The following is a 24390-nucleotide window of genomic DNA, read 5'->3' as shown; positions in this document are numbered from 1 at the left end:
TGCATTAAAAAAGTGAGAACACTTTTTTTAACTGATAAAACTGAAGATGCCAAGAGCTATTAGACCTGAAAATAGGACACTTTCAATTATTTATACAAACTTCTCAGCACCCTCTAGCCAACAATTTCAATACTTTTGACTGATGATATATAGAGATGGTCTTTGAAGGCAGTGGCAATTACAACACTGGCAGAATGGGCTGCTGTGGATATATATACACATACACATTTCTTAAAGGAAAGCACTGCAGTGTAGACTTATAGATATGGAGTAAATTATTCTGAACTTTCAGTCATAGACCAGTTTCTGGCACATTATTTTACACTTCAATTCAGCTTTGCTCACTAAAGAAGCAGATTTCTTATTTTGACCACAAGTAAGAGTAGTAGGCTCGAGCATGATGAAAGCTACTACATCCAGGTTATGAAAATCTGGATATACATCAGAATGAATCATTACAGAGTAGAAGGTAAAACTCTGAGACAAAAAAAATCAGAGAAAGTTCATGATAAGGGCTGTAAGAAGCATTTTGGCATATGCTTGAGAAGTGCAGGAGCTTCCTTATACACCAGCAGATTGTGGTGGCACAGGTCATCACACCAACAATGCTAGCAGCACCTTGGGCCCTCAGCCCCACCAGGAACTCCATGTTCAGCTTCTCATACCATCTCCAAATTGCCTGAGGTGGGACACAGTCTGTGCCATCAGCCCACACCCTGTGACAGGGTGATGACCTGGGATGGGCTGATGGGGAGGGAGGGGGCAGCTGCCTGCAGATGTTCCACCATGCATGTGAGTAATTGGGTAACTGCTTAAAAAGAGGCCTTGGCATCACCTTGGGGAAAAGATTTGGCTGGGTGGGGGTGCCTTCCTGCCAGAGAGGCTTTACACATGTTAATCCTGACTAGAGAGATGTCTGCCTTCTTCTGGGCTGGGTTTATGGGGTCGATTTCCCCTTGAGTTAGGCAGGGCTTGCAGTAAGTATCTCACTCCTCCACCACTGCTTGTAGCCTGGTGGCTACACAGGTCCCCTTGTGACCCTCCCAAGGTGTTTTTAGGGTATTTATCAGCTGTGTTCATCACTGGCTCTTCGGTGAAAGCTGAATTCCCCCTGCAGTGGATGATGACAGAGCAATCCTGCTATGCCTCTGCCACATGCTGCAGACCCATTTCAGACATTACTAAAAGACACAGAAGAACCACATTGCACGTGGGTTTTTAAAGGCAGATGAGAACCCTGACTGATATAGCTTAAGGTGAAGGGGGAATCATCAAAACTTCCTTACATAAAAAAGAAACAGGAATGCTGTTCTTGTGTTATCAATCAGGCTGTTCCAAGCCACGGTTGGGAAGGTCTTCACTTGCATGTAAGTAGTTCCAGCCACCTCAGAATTCCATTGCTACTTGGTCCCGGGGGACTGCAAGCAGTGGAAATTACGTGTGTGTAAATCCTTACTTTAAAACGCACTATTTGGTCCCAAAAAGTATAAAAACTATGAGAGAAAAATTATGCTTTTCATGAGCAGAAATGTCCTGCTGTTTCACCATCTCTGAAAATTGACAAAACCGCTTATACTGCTAGCGAAGCTGCAAGTTAAGAAAAAAAAACGCCAACCCCTATGATAAGCAGGGCTGCCCCACTCAATGAGCTCCTGATTTGGACACCTCTCAATCTGCAGAAGGGCAAACTTTTCTTAATTACAGAAGTTAATGTCAAATCTTGGTAAAATAACAGATGGTCACAATTTTGTGTAAAGTTTACAATGCAGTGTTCTCCTGTCCTGCAAATGTAAGCACACAAAGTTGACAAAGCACACCAATACTATACCAGGCAAGAAAGAGTAAAAGTTGAAAACTAACAGGCGCTGGCTGAGGCTGGGCCAGGACGGTGTGGTTTCCAGCTGAAGCCAAAATGGTGTCTGCTCTTACCTGGCCACCTGCAAAAATGATAGGTGCAGAGGCAGGTTTGGGACGGTAGGGGATGGTGGCACCTTTGGGTGGGGACTGCAGACAAAAACACAAAGCAGTCAAAATGCAGAATGAAGCAGAGCTTGTATTAAAAAGATGACTCTTTATCTTGGTCACCTCAGACAACAAGGCATGCAGATAACCCAGTCCAGCCCCCCCTGCCCTCCACCCCATCAGACCAAAAGCACGCTAGAGGCCTCCTGTCTGGGCTTTTGGGGAAGGAGCTGAGGACCCGACTGCACAGCCAAAACAGGCAATAGTGACACCTGTGGATTCATTAGTGCTGCTGTCACATGAAGTTACGAAGCTTCATCAAGCATGCTAAGGCATTTCCAACAAAGATTAAAATGCCCAGATTTTTATATAAATTTATTTTCCATCATTTAATCTAAGGGCTAAAAAAGTGCCATCAAAATGAAACTTTATGGCCTTATGCAATGACCTGACCCTAAGGAAGCAAAAAATCCTGGCTGGTCAGAATTTTCTGCCCTATACTGCATCAGAATAAAGTGTGTTTCTGTCATAATGACTGAAGATCCGTGCTGGACCTGGTTGTAGTTTGACAATGTCATGACAGCCTTTGATTGCTCAACCCTGCTGTGAGAGGCTCTCAAATGCCAGGAAAAGCAGAGTCTAACAGAGCCTCTGGAAATCCCTGGCACGGGAAAGGCAGACAGCGCTCCACGGGAACCCATGGCAACTGACAATTATTAATAATGTGTTTGAGCATCTCCTGGTGAGAAGGGACACTCTGGACACCCGCTTACCTCCAGCATCACCACGCAGATCTGCTTCACACACTGGATGATGGCGTCGGGAGTGCCGGATATGGTCACCGCGCGCTCCGTCGAGTTGGGCAGCATGTCCCCTGCCACCTGCACCTGGGCTCCTGTGGACTTCAGCAGAGACACAGCAAAGACACTGTCACTGCCAGGCAGGCAATGGCACCTCTCCAGACATTCCCTGATGCGATGGAGGAGGATGCACCCCTGAACATTTTGTTTTTTCTTTGCTGGATATGTGATGGAGCACACATGGAAACTCCTACCCCAGACATGGATTTGCCTGTTCAAGCCAGTTTGCCAACACTACCACCCTAGGGTGGTTAGTCCTCAGTAGCTGTTAGTGAATCAAACTGCGACCTGAATTTCAGGAGAAGCATTTTAACCCTCTCAAAGACAGACAGTTGCAATGCCGACTAAAAAGTGAAAAGGGTGAAATGAAGTACTCTGCAATAATAAAAAAAATAAAAGGAAAAAGAGCCCAGTAATTGAAGAAGGTTGGCTAATCAAACGAGTCACTCTTTAATCTACTGATAGATGGCTCTTTAATCTACTGATGGCTGACTTGTGTCTCTTGTTGAAATTTGGGGCTGTCTCATACTATATAGTACAGAAGCACTTCTAAATCATAGTTAGTGTTGATTGAATATATGCATATCATCAACTTTTAGCTCATTAATGAACCTAAGAAGGTAATGAGCCACTTTTGGGGGGTTTTCTGCTCTGTTTTTTAAATTTGATCTTGGTACTAGTGTGTCCTAGTTAAAAAAAAACCCAAACAAAACAAAGAAGAAAATACAGGAGGCCCAAACAACCCATGACATTATTATACAAATATGGAAGACCTTTTCAGTCAACAGAGAAAATCCCAGGCATCTGATGTTGACTAAGCTCTTTAACATACTGCACAGATCTATTCCTGACTGTTATTGCAATGCAGTATTTGGGCTTTAAAAAAAGTATTTTCAGTAACAATTGACTTTGTGTCAGTCAGCAAGGAGTTAATTTGTTTTCCTGCTGGTTATACACAACACACATTATCCTTCTTTCCAAAGACTGATTAATGTACTGATTGCATCTTCTGTTCACTAGTGCTGTTTAAGCCAAAGTATCAATTCCATGATCTATAACAGACTTTGGAATTTCACTGCAATTTGATCAATCCCCTGTGCTTTTCTTTTCTTTTTTTTCATAATCTTATCACAAAAATAGTACTGCAACCCTACATGTTGTTCCTGGGTGCATGACTAAACACAAAAGACCATCCATCCCTTTTGCAACTTCTCAGTGTGTTGTGTGATGATGAAATTAGACCACACCTTGGGCTGGATGCTCCTCATTTTCCCCCTCTTTTCCCGGTATTTGTTTTTTAAGGTACATTCCTGGGTATCTGTACATCCAGCACAAAAGACTGCCAAATACCAGAGTCATTTATGCATTTACTTGCAGTGCTAATCTTTTTTCTTCTCTGACTTTGGTCATATATCAGTAGCAAGAAGTGAGTAAGATTTTGTCCATTATCTTTATACTTAGGAAGATGCGCAGTGTGACTTCTCACCACGCTAGCCTTATCAAAACACCTATTTGGCCAAACACTATCCCTTTACTTCCTTGTACCAGCTAGAGGCAACTGCTTCTGAAACTATGCTCACCAGGATAATCACCTCAGTCATTTCACTTAACCAACAGACCAATCTCACTTTTAAAATCCTATATCCTGAGCACATTCTCACAGTGCTCCAAATGAAGTTACCAATATTTAATATAAAATCCAAAGTATGGACAGCTATAAAAACTAGAGCTAAGCACTCACCAGTACACAGTTCACATTCATGCCTGCTCCTATTTTAACACAACTAAGAAATCAACTTAAAAGCTCCATAAAACCTACTCTCTTGAATCCACAATTTAGGTTAAAAAAAGGAAGTTTCAACTTTTTAGAGCCTGTTTTGACACAGGCAAATAAAAAAAAATGGATCAACATGTTATCTTAGTATTCAACACTTCATCCCATGCTGGAATGAATTCAAATTTAGAAGGAATATTGTCACTTCCTCCAGGATAACAATCCATTTTTCTGAAATGTCCTATTCATATTTTCTCTACATAACTGAGCATGCACCTGATTTTCTTGTATGAGTGATTACAAACACCAGATCCTTGGCTTGGCATGTGCTATATTGTTACAGTCATGCATAGAAGAGTTAAAACAGGCAGTGTATGGTACCTTTTCCATTTTTTGGTTAGACAAAAAAGTGGCTGCTAGCACAATGAATGAATACCTCTTGCTAAAGTCCGGACTAAATCTATATTCTGCATGTGTTTGGAATGTATCAAGTCAGGTCACCAGTGGCCCAGTGACATTAAGAAGAAACAGGGAAGAAGCATGAAAATCACACTTTTCTAGAAAGTAGATCTACTAGCCTGGAATCCCAGTGCTGCTTGGGCTTTTCTCTGACTGTAAGGGTGGTAACTAATTTGGAAATGGCTGCACCTCTTTGATTTGGGGTCACTTGAGTTATTGCTGGGCAGGGGTCTGTGCGCAAAGAGAAACTCAAAGAGCCATTTGTCACTGTTGCTTTGCTTAATTGTGCATGAAAGACTTTATACATTATAAAGCTGTTTCTCTATTTCACACATGGTCTTCAGTGTCAAGGAAAGTACAAGTCCAGCTGTGCTGGATTCCCTGCTTCTCCCAGAGCAAGGCTTTTCCAGGTTTTTCAGTTGACACATGCTCATGTTGGTGTGATCAGCAAAGTGCAGTGGGTGATGCTGGCAGGGCACACTGCAGCAGGATGCTAGCCAGTGTCCCCAGCACACATCCCAAGACTTACCTCCCTGATTTCTTTGATTTTGGAACCTCCTTTTCCTATAAGGGATCCACACTGACTTGCTGGGACAACGAGCCGCAGTGTTACGGGCGGTTTGCTTGTCACCGTGCTGTTTGTCATCGAAGCGTTTATGTCCTGTAATCACAATGTCAGCAAGTATTAGCGGGGGATTTGTCACTCCTGGTGAGCACTGAAGGGCTCAGAGCAAATGCCCAGGCTGTCTGTGGAGACCTGGGGAGTGTGCAAGCAGCTTGTTTTTGTGGTAAGGAAAGCCCATCACAGCTCTGCCGGTGATACACCGTAAGCATGAAGTGGCTCGTGCCAGAGGAGCCCTTCGGATGTCCAGCATTGCAAGATCCATGCTGTGGGACCAGAGGGCAGGACTAGGAGGAGGAGGTGGTGTCTGCCATTAGACCAGCCAAAACACGTGGGAAAGGCAAAGAGGCTTTTGGATTCACAGGCTTCCAAAACCTGTTTTGGTGTCTTTTTCACCACCTTAGTTAGAACATTTACACTGTATAATACGTCTCTACGTTTCACACGTTTCTTCCCAGATTTGATTCAAAGGAAAACGGTTAAAAAAAGGAATGACAAAGAACCTGTGAATAATCTGAAGCAGAGAAAATCAGATTATTTTGGTAAGTGTTTTGCTGCCCTCTAGATTTAATTTCTCTTTTGTAGCAGGTTCATAAATATTTGTAGCACTACACAATTTCTAAAATCTTTTCCATCATGGTTATGGAACCAGAGTACAAAAAGCTCAGCAGAACAGCAATTGCCTGTGTTCAGGTAATGTAACATATATCCGTGGATCCCACTATCCAATGAGACTACACTACACACTCCCATAAGCAGTTCAATATACTACTTGTTGCAAGGTTTAAATTTTTTTAAATATATTTTGTTTGTTCAAAATCTTGTAGGCAAGACAAAACAATCCCTCTAAAGACTTCATCACAGAAGAAAAGATAAAGCTTATCTTCCCACTGATCAGTGGGATGCTTTGAGGGAACTTAGGATCAAAAAATAAAAAGCCACAAACTGCACTGCAGCTGTTCAACAACTCATGAGAATCTCAGAGCGTTTTGGTAACACTACCCATGAATTGGGAAGACTCTCCTCCATCTGTGAGGTGGCACGGCACAGCTATTATACTCTTCACAGAAATGTTACCAAAAGATTAGGAGAGGAATGAGAAAACATTCATTTCCTACTGAGTCATTTATGATGCAACAAGAGTTCCAGCAAACAGAACTGACGTGATTTCCTAGGCTTACAAAGACTATCACTTGTCAAAAAAAAAAACCCAACCAAACCTGCATATATTGTGCCATCAGGATCCCAAATTACAAAAAACCGAATCAACAACAAAACTACTCAGCACTTCAAGCAACTCTGCACATCTCACTGAACCAGTGTGGGAGTCCAGTGACACCAGCACCGATTCCTACAGTACCTCCCCAATTGTGACGGCAGCATTCTTCCATCCAAGAAATGGCTTGGTATGACCTTACTTAGCTTAAAAGAGAAGAAAATAAAATCTTGAATGGAATGAGGCATTGCTGCATGTGACAAGACAGCTACAAAATCATTCCTCTGCCAGCCAGCAGTAACTCACTGTTGCATTCTGTTTAGTGTCTGTGTCAGTGAGAGATTGCAATCCAAAATAAAGCCAGAGGGATAACAGAATTTTGCAGTACCCATGTACCTGAGATAAAGTTGCACTAATTTTTTAGCTGGAAGATGCCATCTCACTGTATCATGTTTGTGTCAGGTGGAGGCACGTGTAGGTAAATAATCCTCTTCAGCCACACAGCATGAAACCTAATAATGTCTCCTACTTCCATTACCATACGTGGCCTGGCCTCAAAGCCTTCACTGCCTTTCCTGGTTTCAAAAGCACTTTGCAGGAACTGGAAGCCACTGTTCTCTTTATTTTGCCCTCATCATTTAAGAAGAGCAAAATCGAAACATGCGAGCTCAGCAGCATGGAGTGCATACAGGAACTATTCCAGCTTAAAAACATGACAAAGGAGAAATAAGTACAAAAAAATCCCCTTCACAACTACAGGCTTCTGAGTAGGGATGGCTGGAGACCTTCCCACAGAACAGTCATCTTTCAAACTGGGAGATTCCTATTTCTTTAACCTCCAACTTTTTGTGGCATTGCATCCATTTCCTCAGGGCTCTGGCAGACACTAGAGCTGGAGCTTGCATGGCTTTCTCCCTGCTTGGTGGGCTGCTCCTCAGCCAAGACAGGCTAACTGGGAGACTGAAAGTGTTGAAGATCCAGCAGCATCCCTAGCTCTTGGCATCCCAGGGTCATAGCACATAAGGCTTCCCAAGGCAAGCTAACCTGGCAGCTCCAAAACCTACCAAACCTCCAAGGAAAAAACATACCAAAATTCTTCTTACTGGTTTCAAAGGAAATGTTAATCTGTCCAGTTTTCACAGCAAGGAGGATTCTGTGAGGTGGCTCCCCACTTGGAAATGACCACCACAGGACTGACCACAGTTGTACTGGCAAGAATTAATGTTTGTCAGAAAGGCTTCATCCTGACTGTTTTTATCACCTTGCTTTTCTCTTGTCCTTATTCCTAGAGCTGAGCAAGTTCTTCATAGATATTTGCAGAGGACAAGGATTCCAAAAACCCTTTTCTTATTTAGCTGGAGGTCTGACTACTGAGCGGCGCCTGCTGCTTATTCCAGTGCTTAAGTACCATGTGCTTTCAGTGGATTATGCAGACTTAAAAGCAAAGCCAGAGCTGCCCCACTTGCCAGTGAAGTTACAGCTTCATTTCTTGGGTCTCAGCCTCCAGTCCAAAAATGACTGCACTAAAATGTCCCCTCTTGCAATGCCAGTGGTCTTCCTGGCTTAGTGCCATTTTGCAGCAACTCTCTTTCTCCCCTGCAGTGAAGACTTCAGGTATTTATGTAAATATCTACCTAGCTCGTAAATTCATCGTAAGCCTGCTAGAAAAGCAACTTCCATTAGGAAGGCTGTCAAAGCAAAGAGATATAAGGCTACAGAGCAACCACAAGAAGAATACAACTTTTCTTATTTTTCTATCTCCCTGACACATTTTGAGATTTTCACTAACATTAGAAAAGCATTCCAGGACTTCCATGTCTTCCTAGACCTGCTCATCCCCAGGTATACAGCTATAGGGTTGAAATTAAGGGTTCAAGGTCTTCATGTGGGCATGCATAACAAATACCAAAAAGGATCCCTCAAAGCAGCACCTTTTCTCTTCTGTTTCAACATAGCTGCAATAACCAGAGGGGGACTGATTTTTTTTAAATGGCTGAAGAACTCTCCAGCAAAAAGATATGCATGAAAAATAGCATTTGGTAGCTAGCTAATTTGTAATTTCTGAAACAGCACTTTATTTTGCCTCCAGAGCGTTACAGTTACCTCTTTTTATTGGCAGGGAGATTTATAGGAAACCCAACTGATTATATAAGACATATTTCTTTACTGCTGTTCTTTTAAATATACCACAAACCAATTATGTTAAAACTAAATACAGATACTTCAGAAAAGTACTTGATCTGCAGGGAGTGCCAGTACTCCTTTGCTAATGCTCATATGAAGAGCCAGACTACCCTCTAAAACCTGCAAGTGCAAATAGGTGCAAAATCCAGCCAGATGCCTGAATTTCAGCTTGCTTTGCCTATTGCTACCTACAGCACTTTCAAAGACTACATCACGTTGGGTGGTGGGCTGGGGATCTGATGCTGTGCAGTGTTTGACGTTTTTATGAAAAAATGCAGCATTATTTCCATTGGGTACCCATTTTGGTGGGAACTGGCAGGGATTATCTGTGCTAATGATTCTCTCAGCATTTTACAGGATAAGGAACATGTTTTTCCTGTAGAGAGCAGAGACACTGGTCTCTCCAGGACTCTCTGGACAGGAGAGTATGGACCGTACACCAAGCTACCTCTTAAACTAGAAGAAACAGGGATTATTCCATGATGGGTAGGAGATGAAGAGGAGAAAGAGATGACAATAGGAGGTTTTAAAATTGGGTTAGACAGAATTACTTGTGTGGTTCTGCAGGCTTAAACATCAAAATCATTATTTCATTAATAACCAGCAAGAAAAAAATCCCAAAGCATTCTTATAAAATGTGCTATGCCACAAAACTAAGAAATTTCATCAACATATTGAAAGATTGGAATATCCCACAGGAAGCCCTGAAAACCCATGAAAGACTGAAGAAATACAAATTGGATTAACATCAGCAGTATTAAAAATAAAAAAAAGGTCATTTGTCTGGAGCTGACAGGAATGTTTGCCAAGACTGAAGAGGTGAAAACACCTGAGCAGGAGCTGGGGACACCCACCAGGCAAAGCATGGCTGTGTGCAAAGCACTGCACTAGTAGGAGGTGAGGCATTTCCAGCAGTGGCAGAGATATGATAGCACGATAAGGAGAGCAGGGGGCTGTTAATGCTGCTAAATAAGCCTTTGTGTAACTTCATTTGCAACCTGTCCACAATTAGCGCACACATTTAATATAAAATGTATCTGGAAAAAGGTGGACAGGGACTACTAGAGTCATGAGAGGGGTGCAGAACGCATGCTCTGAAAGACCGTGCTTGGATCACTCTCTCTGGCAAAAGCAAGGGTGTGAGAAGATAAAATCAGTTTCTGAATATGTATCAAGAAAGGGAATCCTCAGGGATGGAAAGGCAAGAATTATCTAAACTAATGGCCAGTACTGGCACAGAAACAAAGCTGCATGAACTGTTCATGAATAAATGCAGGTGAGGAGCAAAAAGAGTATGTCTAATTATCAGAGACCTGAAGCTGCAGACCCAGTGTAAGGAAACGGAAAAAATCTAACTGTTTTTTGATCATGCTGTGAAGTTGCAAGTTCAAGACATACAGTTTATTCTAGAAGACAACTGCATCTGACGACTTACAAGCTCTCTTCTAGTCCTGTTGCTCTAAGCTTGAACAATTGCCATGGGTAAATAAAGGCACCTGTTGATAATTCTCATCAATTCCCTGTGCTGTGGGGAGATGTGGAGACTAACCTTGCTGACTTGGAGAAATAAGAACTCTTAGGAAAGGGATTAACATCTCTCTAGTTTAATCCATTCTTGAGAGACCCTGCCCTTTGCTTCTGCTGCAGGTGACTCAGTTGACCTGTCTGCAAGCTCCTCCATTACGAGAAGGTGAACTGCTTCCTGCAGGGGCATCTGCCTCTCCAGAGAGGACAGGAGAGATACCCGGACTAGACATACAGTTTTCAAAAGTAGAGGGAGCTAAATCCTCTCCAGAGTGACCACAGTTCATGTTCTGTACTCTGCTGCCTTTTCTGTGAGGTTCTCCATTAAAATGGTGACCACATCTAATTGTAGCTGGTCCATGAAACTGAAGGAAATTTCAGCAATTTAGATACATATCTGCACAGAACAGTTAGTCTACAGTGAATTGAGCTCTTGCCTTACTTACTCTGAGTACCTTTACTTTAATTGGTTTTAAAAGACAAGCTTTAAATGTGGTAATTGGTAATCATGTAGTTTGTTTTTAAAATAAAAATTTTCTAGTTAAATGAGTTATACATTCATTTTGACACACATAACATTTACATCCATACCAACCGGATTCATATAAGAACAGAGTTAGAAGTTACGCAATTATTCTTTTCAAATCAAACCCACAATGGGAATAGAATTTTTCCAAGACATTTTTCCTACCATTAGCGCACATTACTAGAAGCAATTGCTTTTCCCTGAAGCCTCCAAAAAGCAAAAGAAATGATCAAACATCTTGTAAATTGACCCATTATTTTTCTTCAGTATTGCTGCCAAAAGCATTTATAAAAATACAACCACTTTCATTGCTATTAAATAGAACATTAAACAAATCCTATTTAACATTAAAGCAAACATGAGAAAATTCAAACAGTGTTTGTATTTCAACTTGAAGGGAGAAAAAAAAATTATTTGCTTACCTCTTCAAATTTTAGTGCAATCATAGAAAAAGCTTTAAAAATTGCATCTGTTGGGCCTGTTATTGTCACAATTCTCTCTGGACAAGTCCCTTCTGAAATATTGATTCGAGCACCGCTCTGTCAAAAGGAAAAAATATTTTTCAAAGTTATACTTCCCAGGGAGGAAACTAAGTAGGATTAGGGATACAGTTTGGAAAGGAATACCTTGAGGCATCTAATTCCCTCCCCTACAACTGCAGCCCCAACATCGTATAATTCAGCATAAACTGATCACATTCAAAAATTCATGTAACTGTGGGAAGCTGGATTCTGTCTGGGTAAATCCTTATGTGGCCTTCTCAGTATACAAATAGCACCTCTGTAACTCAAAGTTGCAAATAATGGCATAATCAAGTCTTTTCCCTTCCCTTTGCAGGATTAACCTTAAGTAGGACTGGAGCTACAGAATTTAAGAGAAGGTGGTTGTCTCCAGGAAGCACCAGCATCTCCTAGGAATGATGCACCTCTCTGGTTTGGAGCCCCAAAGGTGGGGCTTGGCCTCTCAGCCTCTCTACTGGGGTCTCACTTTGCACTGTGGAGAAGGCTCTTTGTAGATGTGCCTCATGTGAAGGCAGTCAATCAATAAGCACTGAGCAACCCTTTAAAGGAGTAGTGGTAAGACAAGAAACAGCAACAGTACTGTGTCCATAAGGCAAGGAGCCTGTTGGATGGAGTTAGAAAACCAGAAGTCTCGTAGAGAAGCCAGGCTGACTCTCAGGTATACTTGGTCCTCTTTATGCCACTGTGGCAGTGCAAAGAAAACTTCTTAACCAGGGGGTTTTATATATTTATAAATTTGTATTTATATATTTTTAAATATATATTTAAGAGGATCTGGGTGTAAGTAATGATCAAATCCAGTTCAGGTAAGAGCCACCCTACGTGTTCCCTGAGGTTTCAGTCATAGAAATGTGTTAATGCAGCCTAAGAAGTCACTGGAGCCTCAACTCACCCACAGGCACTGACCTGCTCAGGTATCAGCAAATGTGACCAAATGTGAGACAACCTGGGTTAGTTTGGCCCTTTGCCTGCAGGGTCACCACGCAGCTCCCGATGTGCTGTGTGTCCCATACCTTACTCACAGCATGCTGCTGTGTTTCCCCACATGACAGCACCCCCACACAACATGAAAAAAACCAAAGCTCAACAATACTAGAAAAATCTTGCTGCCACAGACCTGGGTACAGAACTGAGGGTTCTGTACTTTTCTTTAGGCTTGAAGTAATTTCTGACATTTCCTCAATGACAGAACTGTCTCTGACATTTCCCCAAAGACAGAATACATTTCACACCATAAAGATGGCATGCACCCTGCCACATCTGCCAGGGAAGTCAAAATAAAAGTTGCATTTTGCTTTTAAAGAAGTACTGAAAAAAGCAGTCATTTAAAGAGGGACCAAATTATCATCATGTGGAGACACAGTCTCTTAGTCCTGTGCTGATATAAAGATGGATAAAACTCCCTTATTTTAAAAAAACATAACCAAACAAATAAAGTATCTTCTGACCACAGATACATGACAGCAGGTGTCCAGGACTGGAAGAAGAACATTTGATATTTATCTTGAAAGACAGACCAAGGATCATACGTATTCTCTAAGATGTTTTACTCAGAAGTCAGGAGCACTTTCCAATGATGGCTTCCCTTCTGTGCATACAATTTATATACAAAGATATCTGCCCAGGATCATAACTAATAATTAAACTGAAATGTGTTTAATCAACTGTTATGTTTACCTAGTACATTGGAAACACTTTTTCTTACCTTTTTTTTTCTTTAAGTCTTAGCAAGTGTGTGAAAACCTGAGTGAAAATGTCATCAAAAAAGGAGCCCTGAACTCAGTCAGCCTGACAATGAAATCCCTATTGTGTATATTTAAAGACGGATGTCCGCAATTTTCTTTACTAAAATACTTTGACATTTCCCTGCCACAGACCTTCTATCAGAGTAGAAAACAACAAAGCAGCTGACACAGTAATGTAGTGCAGCTTTACTAGAGCCAAATTGACTTTTCTTGAGGCACCCTCTATACACTACACTCCTGAAGTTTTAAACAGTAGGATTTGTCTTTTGACTTAATACTTTTAGCAATTGCTTCGAAGCAGAAAAATTATATGGATCTGCAGGTAGGATGTGCTGCCTTGCAGGACCAGTGTGGGTCTGTAGCCTTCACCCGAGTGCACTCCTCTGAAGACAGCACAGCTTGCTCTGTGGCAGGGAAAGAAGCCTGCAGTCACTGGGGAGGCTGAGGTTTATGCAGGGCTCTGTTTTAATCCTTTTGTGTCTTCAGCCTTGTCAAAGGATGTGAATGGCAGATGTGCAGGTCTACCCTGCCCACATCCACTCACAGCTGCAAAATGAGAAAAAGCTAAGGCTTTGCCAAGACGTGGCAGGGAGATGCTCTGGCTTACACAAGTCTGGCTCCAGCTCTGCTGAAGCTTGTGTCTACGCTCAAACTTGACGTGCATCAGTCTAACGCTTGGTTTCAGATTTTTGGAAACTCTACCAGGAGGCCAAGCCATGTGCAGGACTGATGCTGGTATGTTAATGCAAGATACAGTGGGTCTGATGCACAGAATCATGCTGGTGAGCTGTTCCTGAGATAAGACAGCAGCAGGCACATCGCTGTGGGAATGAATGACTCCAGACTGAGGCAGTGATAAGGAGGTTACATGAACAACAATGTTTAATTTAGCCCAGCATATTTATACCTCACCCCTTGCAAAGAATGGGGATGTTAAACGATCTGCCCACTTGATGGCAGCATCGGTCTGCATATGCTGAACTCCCTGTTCTCTGAGCTGGAAAGAAATGCAAGTGAAGACATCAATGCTTGTCTTACCTCCTCCCTCATCTTCTTCACTGTCTCACCTTTCTGTTAAAGAGACATAAAAAAACCCCGTTAGCCTGAGCTAAGAAAAGAGAACTGATATACAATATTTTGACATGAATATAAATAAAGTTATTTTCTGACCTTTCCAATAATGCTTCCAACCTCCTGAAACAGAAAAAAAAGAGACACCGTGAATGATACGATTTGTTACAGAAAGGCATTCGTGCTGTTTCTAAGCTATTTCACTATCACTTATTTTAAAGCTTCAGTGTGAAGCATAGCTCCCTTCCATTGTTGCTGTATACAAATATGTCATGTTAGATCCAAAGGGATGGACTAAAAAAGCAGCTTTGCAGCCAACTGATCGTGCAAGAAAAACACCTTTACCAGAAAATGACCTCGTGGTTACAGATCAATCCTGCTACTAAAAACACAGACAAATCCCTATCAGGGAATGAGAAGTTATGAAATAACAGAACCATACAATCTACTGGAGAAAATGAGGTGTAATACAAACATCAAAATAATTGCTGGTTTCTCCAAGGACAGGCATTTACCCTCCTTACGCAAGGGCGGGCATTTACCCTCCTTATGCCTTGTAATAGAGCTGAATTTCCACGCTGCTGAGTGTTATTGTGTAAACACCTGGTGGCCTGTCTTAATCTCCCTATTAAGCACTTACAGAACAGTAACTGCTAATCACTTTTTAGGGATTTGGGAATTGCGACTGGGCTCCCACCATCTTCCACGAAGGGAAGAAAATACTGAGAAATGTGGCTGTGAACAGTAGGGGAACAATGTGGCAGTTCTGGCAACATCCCAAGGGTTAAAAGCTTGGTGAATAAAACCAACAGGTTGCAAAAATGAAACTATTAACTCTAAAATGAGCAGTCTGGACATGTTACACAAATCATGCAGCTGTGGCATTAGGCTGGAAATCATCGGATGGAGAGACCAGCTAAAGGAAAATAAACTCCTCTCCTATTCTAAGATTGTGAAATCTACAGTTAAAGACTATCTCAGATAGTTGAGCTGTCCCAGATGTAGGATATACCATTTCCCCCTACCCAGTCCATACACTTAAGTGTGACCCATCCTGGCACACAGTCCGAAGTGTAGGATTTTTGAAATTGTCCTCCAATGCTCTATTCAGTGATGGACTCATGATAAAGTGGTACTGACTTCACTCTGCAGGAAAGAACTACCTGCAGTGACTTTGAGTTATTTTTGCCAGTTGTTTATAAGCCCATAATATGAAGCCGTTTGTCCTTGCAACTTCTCACACCCTGCTCCCAAGACATGAAGACTTTTCAGTGAGAAGAAGTTACCTATTTCAATGAACTCTGGCACACTGTTCCTTTATGCTCTCTGCAAGTCTGCACATAACACCAGACTGAGGGGAACAGTCAATGCATTGCTGGACAGGCTGGAAAATCGGGTTGAGAGAAACCTCAGGAGTAGAACAAAGTCAGATAAAGAGCCCCATGTCTGGAATGGAAAAAGCCCATGCAGCAGGACAAGCTGGACAAAAACTTCCTACCTTAAAACTGACTGCAGAAAAAGTCCCAAGGGTCTCAACTCAGAACTTCAACATAAATAACTGAGTACGTCAGCAGTGTATCCCTGATCAATCAAAGGCTGGACTGTACTAGCAGGAGTGTAGCCAGCAGGCTAGGGCAAATGACTCTCCTCTTCTTCTGCTTGTGAGACCATGCCTGGAGGATTGTGGCCAGTTTTGGGCTCCTAGTACAAGACGGACAAGGACACACTGAGGTGAATTCAATGCAGGGCCACCAAGCTGGTCAGGGGACCAGAGCACAGGACACGAGGAGAGGCTGAGAGAACCAGATTTGTTATTAAGAAGAAAAGACTTGACAGGGGAGTTGTACTGCAGTGTACAATAAGGAAAGCAAGCTACAATATCAAATTCCTACTCAATGTGAGGAAAAAAAGTTTACCATGGAGATGGCTGGACATTGAAACAGGCACCTGGAGAAACATCATCCTTTAAAGGTGTCAGAACCCAGCCTGGGCAAGGCCCTGTGTAATCTGCTCCAATGGAATCTGCTTGATTCAAGAGGTCAGACGGAGACTTTTGGGGGTCCCTTGCAACCTTCATTGGTCTGTGATTCTTCAGTCATAGCCTTATACCCACTGAAGTCAATGCCTTATTAGCCACAAAATTCCTCAGTCCTGTGAGGCCCCTTCTCAGGTTTATTTTCAAACTGTACTTTTCCTGTTTCCCATTTCCCGTTATTATTTCTCTTCCAACTGCTCTTTCAAGATGGCATTCTGCTCTCTTGTACATACTGACCAGTGACTGGATATTGTCCAGACAGGAGATGCTAATCTTCCAGAGGTATCTGCTTTACAAACCTACAGTTCTGCTGGCTGATGTAGAGTAGACCTTTACACTTCACACAGCTGTGTGAGTGTTTTTGGTAGAGCTGCTTGTGTCCATTTGGGACCCTCATCTGCACCTCTGTACATACAAAGCAAAGAAGCAGCTCTGTGAGAATGGGAATGTATGAAGTGGACTCACTGCAGTTTTCTGTCTTGTAACCAAATTATTGTAATATTGTCTCTTAATATGGTGGTTTAGGTCACACCTTTTCCTGTGCCTAAGACACCTATACCAGCACGCTGCCTAGGTTCTCAAATGAGATGCAGCTTTTTTTGTTAGCAGTGACACAAATCTGGGACACCCATTCCCCTGGGGTGGCCTGTTAATCCCCTGATTCTGTACATTCCCCTTGTTCCCTCCCTGGTCTTGGCCCCTCCCTCGGTTTCTTCCTATTTGTTTCTGTACCCCAAACCCACCCAGGGACCGCCCTTGGGCCCCTGACAAAACCATCCCGCACTCAGAGCACGCTGTCTCTCCACCTCTGAACATCTCGGGGACGAGATGTGATTAAAGCCATCTCAAACCCTCCTGAGAGACCCTTCTCTGCCTTCTTTACCACTACTGCGCTGTAACGCTGCTGGCTGCCGGAGCCAGATGGCAGGGCTGTCCCAAATGGACTCTGGGATGCAACTGATCGCATGGCCCTAGGAAACCCTCGCTGAGCTCTCAGGGAGCAGCAGCCTGCTAGGCAGAGTCCAGCAGTTACAACATTCCCCCAAATTTTTAAGATCTTAATATTTTTTATATTATCATCGTAACTCTGCCAATTTACCAGTAATTGCTGAATGGGCTTAGACAATACAGGGAGCAAGGCTTGGGATGACAAGCCTTGGGAATCTCCCATGTCCAGCAGTTCCTATCTGACCACTTAGCACATCTGGAAGTTTTATCTTAAAAACTTCTTCCATTCTTCTCAGTTCCAGCTTTCAGAAATAATTACTTTCATAATACAAATTCTTAGGAGGTAGAAGAACCTTTTGCTAGGGGTGAGAGCATTCTGTTTTAGTTGCTATGGGCAAGCAACTATATTTCAGTCCATGGTATAGCTTCATGTTTTGTGTATCTGAAGTTTCACTAGAATCTGTAGGCCTGGTCTTGAACCTCCAAGGCCTTGTCAGTATAAACTTAGTATGGAATCTATCCCAATCCATTCGATCATCTTGGGTCCTAATGACAGATGCAGTTCTTTCAGAAATGAATGGATGGGTCATGGCTAATAAATGCAAAAATATCTTCCTTGGAAATAGGAAAACATACTTTGCTTTAGGAAAAGAAAAGCAATGTACTGTTTGTAGCATTGGTAAAAAATACGGTCCATTTCCAACACGGAAATTAGGAGTATTTAAACAAGCAAAGGAGAGCATAAAATATAAAGATTCTCAAGCTGCTTGTTTCACTGAATTCTGTGTGAGTTTTGCTTTGGATTTCAGTGGGAACAGGAATTCTACATGACCGATCATCACCTTGTTATTTATTAACAAAGAGTACACACTACCAAAGAACTGAGTGAAAGAACTGTGTGAATCCCACTGAGAAAAAGTATTTCAGTAAGACTGGTGACCAGTTCCTTGGAACATGCTAGCAAATGTCATTGTAATCATACAGAGTACTTCAAATCTCCCCCTCATCAAAGGGTGACTTCAGAGCTTATTCTTTAAGGCCGTTTCAAAACATCCAAGACAATGCCACCTCTCCCTCTACACCGGGAGAGGGGATTCTGCTTGGCAATGTGAGGTTAGGTCACAGGGACAGAGAAAAGCACTAACTTTACATGGACATTTCTGATTTTTTCAAAATTTTGCTTCATACAAATTACTAAAAAAAAAAACAAACCAGGAATGATTTTAAATGGGTCACCTCAGACTTTTCTGGGGCCTCATCTTTTTCTAGGAAAGTTCCTAGGAAGTATTGGTGACAACAGATGATGTCTTTAATTATGATGAGAAACCTATTTCAGCCACAGAGTAAATCAAAAGACTCTTTTCACCTCATTCTTCAAACTACCAGAGCTACTTCACCAAACCTTTAATGTTTCTTTTTGCAGTCCAATATTTGTTTCATACAGTTTCTTACATCACCTTGAAGTAAGTTTACTGCTAAATGAGATAATATTTAACACCATTTTTATGACACTCAAGTTTTAGCATTATTTCTAACCAAGGTTACTTTGATGGCTTTATCTTCTTCAGAAAATGTTTCTAAATCTGCCAGACATGAAATGTGCTGTAGTTAAGTGCATAAGATGTCTGTCACCTACACTGGTTCATTACAAGTTAGGAGTTCAGTGTAAGTCAGGCAGACAACCCTCGCTGCAGTCCAGGCAGAGATAATGCAGGATATTTTGTTCCTAAAAAAGGAGGGAAGAAGTGTAGTCCCAAGGGTTTTTGGCTTTTCTCATCTGCAGTAGAAGCAGCCTAAACTGACACTAATATATGCAAAGTTTGGTGAGAGGAGTCCTACAACTCATGTCAAGTTCAGCCTCAGTGCAGGTCAGACAAGTGTTTGATTTAGCTGTATTAGTAAGTAATTGCTTATTACAATAAACTAACAACTCCTGAACTATCTGCTGTTTCCCAGTGCTCAGGAATATAAGCTAGCAGTAACTATTTATCTTCAATTTCAATCTGATTTATTGACTAACCATCTGCATGTAAATATAGTGGAAAAAGTTATTACTGAGTTTCATATAATCACATTTCAACAGGAGATCAAAAAGAAGTGCACAAAAAGAAGTTATAATGGGGGGAACTCAAACTCAGTGGGAGAAAGATCCAAGCCAACCCACCTGGCAGACAGATGCCAGAGCTAAAAGTACTACCCAGGCTCCTTGGCCTCAACATATAAACAGCCATCCTTCAGAAGCAGCTGTGCCACAGCACCCATGCTGGATGAACAGGATGACCCTAAAGCACTGCAAGTGTGTGTCTGCCTACACCCACTGAATCATACTCACACACACACACACACAGGTGTATTTGTATATTTGTGAAGTCAACATATACATGCAGGAGCTAAACAATGGGTATCAACTTTCCTTCAAGGAATGACAGCAATCTGGGGTGCCTATCCTGAGGTTCACCAAAGGAGCCTGAGTTTCAGATGGCGCTGAGTACCCAGCCCAGGTAATGCCTTCCAAAGGGCATTACCACCTGGTGGCAGCATCTCAAGCAGGGGACCTCACACTTGTGCTCAAGGAGTCGTTTTGGAAAACCCCAGGAAAATTTGAAATCTACGTGCTGATTTCAGATAGCCTGAAGATAATTCTCAAGCCTGGGGGAGTGAGTTGTCATCATGATTTTCTTTAGTCGGCAATTTCTAATCAAGTAGATAAAACAACAAGAGCTGAACCTCACCAACAAACCCTGGGAGACTGCCCAGCATCAGTAAAGTATATTGCTAACCAATCAGCCAATTCATTGCAGATAACTTGAGGAAAAGCAACAGTAGAACCAGGGGATGGTTTCTTTCATGCTGAAATGTAGCATACAATATTATTTGCACACCTTATTCACAAGAATGGGATGAATTTTGTTGTTAATGAACACTTGGGAAGTGGTGGGCCCATCAAAGAGCAGAAAGCTTTTCTGCACATTTTGCATCATCTGTGGTGGAGGCGAGGCAGCACCAGCAGAACAAAAGGTGGCAGCCAAAAAGTCTGTGAGTCAAGGCTTTTGCAGGGCTCTTGATAGTAAGAATAACTAAACAAAGATATAAAACTGGCTGTAGAAGAAGGCTGTTTCTTAATCAGTTATCTGGTGTGTCCTTTGAATAACAAGAGAAAGAAATCAGTCATATTAAGAAAACAAGAGACTTAACAAATGGTAACGAACCTTGGTTTAAAGATTAACCTTTGATCTGTAAACATAAAGTGTGAAATTCCATGACTTTTTCCAAGTGTGAGGTTGGTTTAATAATTACTGAGTCCTGGAAAACCAAAACAAAAACCGGTAGTAGCTATTGTGGGACCACAGAAACACACAGGTCTTGCTCTATTATCATGCAACTTTTATTATCAGCGCTACGGGGCAAATGGAACAAAAAATTCATAGGATCCCTGAGATAAAGCCACGTCTAGATGGAAAACACATTTAAGAAATAATAAAGGAATGTATGTTTTCACCCCAAAACATTTGACAAAGAACAGGTTCCATCCTAAAGCTTGAAAATCCTTCAGGCAATGCTCTTATTGCACATGCTAACCTGCTTTCTATGAGCAAGGACAAGGCAGATCCAGTAGGGCTGGACTCTACAAAGAAAACAGCTTTGAAAGGAAAGAAATACAGCCTTCCATGGTGGGGAAACACATCTGTCATGGGGCAAGGAGGGGTCCTGGCAACAGCACACGACAGCTGTGTGATAAAGTTTTCTAGACCCAGGCCAGTTGCCTTTCTCCCATCCATAAAGAGGCACAACATAACTCTCTCTCTTCACCTTCACCTGAGGACAGAGCTGCCAGCAGTCGACTAAGCTCACGAATATGTTTGCATGGAAGATCCCAAGAACATGTTCCACAAAGATGTTCTGAACAACGCGTTTGCATGGAGCATATGGGGCATCAACATTTTTCAAAGACTAGAAGAAAAGTCAGTTTTTGGAAACATGATGTCATGTGTCAATCTCAGGGAAAAAACGGCTACCTTGAATAAACTGAGAATCTTATTTGTGTTCTGGGATTGTGTGGGATTAGCTCCACAGACATGGGAGATCTCATGTTCCTAGGTGATGCTTCAGTAGTCACCGTCTGATGCTCAGCACCCTAATTTAGAAAGGCACTGCAGTCCAAGGCCTTCCTTACTGAGGCAGTGTTGCTGCCTGCTCCGAGCTGCCCTTCCCCCTCCCTGGTCAAACAAGCCAGGACTTGTCCCTGCCATGTGCTCTGAACTCCTTTGTTCCAAGCGTGGGCCAAACTGAAAGAAACTCAAACGCTGGAGCAGTGTCTCATTGGCCGGTCACCCCCGGTCCGCCCCCAGTCCTCCTCTTTCCTTTCTCCTGAATAAAAGAGGGACCTCAGAGCAGGCCCGCGCTCTTTGGCTTGCATCCCTTCTGCGAACAACATCTGTGTGTCTGTCTCTGTTTGAAAGCTTCTAACTGCAGGAATTAGGCAAACCAAAAGGCTACATTTCTCCCTCTTTGCTTCTACTGGTGGTATCAGCTTTGCAGCTACTATTTGCCACTTTCAGAGCTACTGAAATGCTGGATTGCCCGTGCTACCTCTCTAGGCTGCCCGAGGCTTTCTAAGGCATTGAACTACGAGGGCTAGCCGGTAAAAAAGCTGTGAGTATTCCACAAGGCAGATCTTATGCTAACAAATGTGGTAGTGTATGAGGAAATCTACAAATTATGGTTTTTCTGATGGACATTCCAGTATTATGCATCTTCTGCAAGTCCATCTAAACTTTTTTCTTGGGTCGCTGTGCCAATGAGCATTTTTCCTTTGGTTTTTGACAGCAGATGGCTAGCCAGCTTACATTCCATTTTGCACCTAAGCTCCCAGCCTTGCCTGCCAAAACCAACCCAAAAATTCAGTTCTGTTGCTATGTTTGTCCCCACACCTGTGATGCTGAAGCAGCAGCACTGAGTAGGGAGTGTGACTTCTGCAATCTCAGTTCACTGCACTCATGGACCGATGAGGAGATTTTGTTGGGTAAAAGTGGGAACACTCAGCTATGGAGATTGTTTTAGGGGGCAGAGAGTGCCCAGGGGCTGAGGGAACTCTCTTCCTTTCTGCTGATTTTTGAGGCTAGTGAGAGATTCTTGGCTGCTCCTACAAACACACTGAGAGGAGATCCATCTTGTGTTGTACATTTGCATGCAGACTTTTGTTCCATGAGCAGGGCTCTCAGGTATCACAGTAATGCAAGCAAACAAAACAGGAACTGTAATAGCAATAGGCAGGACAGTCAATCCTCATAATACCCTGACAGTGTTCGTGGAAACTGGAAAGAATAGAACAAACATTGGCTTGATTGGCATTTTACAGCTTGGATTGTATTACTGATGAGGTGATTCTTAAAGTTACTTTGTTGCATCCTGTATTTCAATAAGCAAAAAATAAAAAATGGAAAAGGAGAAGGGCATTACCTTTAAGACAGGGAAAATTAATTTCTGTACTTGCTTTGCAGTCTTTCAGGGAGGCAATTAAGCACGCACTGAAAAAGTGGCCACTAAAAGAAATCCCTGATGCTAAAATGGTATTATCTGTACTAATGAAAAAGGCCATTTTTCTTCATGATTTTATTCTGTATTTGAGCTGGTAAGTATAAGCCATCAATTTATGAGTCTAAATTTTCTTTTCTTTTCTTGTAAAAATTCTGTATGTAGCACCACAAAGTAATCATCAACATGTCTGAAAGTCACCACTGAAGCTGGATGTAAATCCACTGTATCCAGTACTTCCAGTGCCACAAGTCACCCACTGATCTGCTGAAACAATTTTGAACTCAGATACCCTGAGTTCCTCAGGGAATGTAAAATAAAGCTGTAAGTACTGGAAGTTTAGTGCCTAAAATTCAAGGCACTCGTAGGGTTTTGTCCAAACCCAAACATTTGACTGCTGGTACATCTTTCTAATTCACTAGTGCTGAATGAGAAATGTATCATTGAGCAAATGGTATCAAGGAAACAAAAGCTCCACTCAGTCATCATATCTTTCCTCCACCAATGCAGATTATACAATCTAATAGTACATGTGCTATTCTTTCCTAGACAGGTCTAAAATTTGCATAGGAGACTTACAGAACATAATGAAAATCATAATACCAGAAATTTTTCTTGGGATTCCCTTATTAGATTTATTTTCAAAACAGGATTTTATACCATTATTTCCAGCCACAAGCACTTGCAGCATTCAAAATAACTACACTCCATAACATTTGTATTTATTCTCTCCATCTATTTATGAGGAGGTCTGAAGAAAGCTAGGCACAGTCTCCTCAGTCTCCTAAAACTTTTGTTATCATTCTGTGAATTCCCCCTCTGCTCAGTCTTCACCATCACTCACACACATGGCACCTGCTGCTGAGTACAGAACCGCAGGTGTGATTCTGCCAGAAGAGTGGTAAGGTAATTACTTTCTCTTTGCCCCATGATGCACCAACGCTATACATCCAAAATTGCACACACTTTTGCTGCAATAGCTTTCCTCTCCAACTTACTATATCCCAAATGTGCCACTCTCTAGCCACTGCCACATCTGATGCTTTTTAGCCTTTTATGCTTTCCAGATTTCCTTCTGTCACTGAACATGTATCTTCTAAATTACCTTCTCCAGTTAATTGCCTCAACTCTCCAATTTACACCTCTCAGTATTTGGCAAGAGTCCTACTTCCCTGCCAGTTTTCCCTTCACTCCTTCATCCTACCTGTAAATTATTTCCTTGTTCTTCCTAACCATCCGACTTCATTAATCCATTTTGGTTTTTATTGCTGAACTCCATTCTCTTTCTCTAAAAGATTCCTCAGACTCAATACATTACTATATTCTACTTTGGTTTCTTGCAGACTTCACTGCACCCAATATGATTTCATCAATGCACATGTTCACACAGTGTCTTTGGAAACAATGC

General features: G+C 42.1%; 1 protein-coding gene across 13 annotated transcripts in view; it reads right to left on the bottom strand.

The window, feature by feature from the left end:
• The window catches only part of LOC103619037 (poly(rC)-binding protein 3), a 495171-nt gene that overhangs the window by 22347 nt on the left and 448434 nt on the right, over positions 1-24390 (bottom strand). For all 13 annotated transcript variants that reach the window (XM_017739090.1, XM_017739083.1, XM_017739086.1 and 10 more), the window contains 6 exons: positions 14564-14587; positions 14432-14464; positions 11550-11666; positions 5585-5716; positions 2736-2864; positions 1861-2004 (listed from right to left, as the gene is read on the bottom strand). In XM_017739090.1, coding sequence (XP_017594579.1) covers positions 1861-2004; positions 2736-2864; positions 5585-5716; positions 11550-11666; positions 14432-14464; positions 14564-14587 — 579 coding nt within the window. The remainder of the gene's footprint in view (positions 1-1860; positions 2005-2735; positions 2865-5584; positions 5717-11549; positions 11667-14431; positions 14465-14563; positions 14588-24390) is intronic.

This window comes from Corvus brachyrhynchos, unplaced genomic scaffold (genome assembly GCF_000691975.1).
Source record: "Corvus brachyrhynchos isolate BGI_N302 unplaced genomic scaffold, ASM69197v1 scaffold7, whole genome shotgun sequence".
Taxonomy (NCBI): Eukaryota; Metazoa; Chordata; class Aves; order Passeriformes; family Corvidae; genus Corvus; species Corvus brachyrhynchos.
The sequence above is the reverse complement of the archived record's forward strand: the minus strand, read 5'-3'. Positions and strand labels throughout refer to the sequence as shown.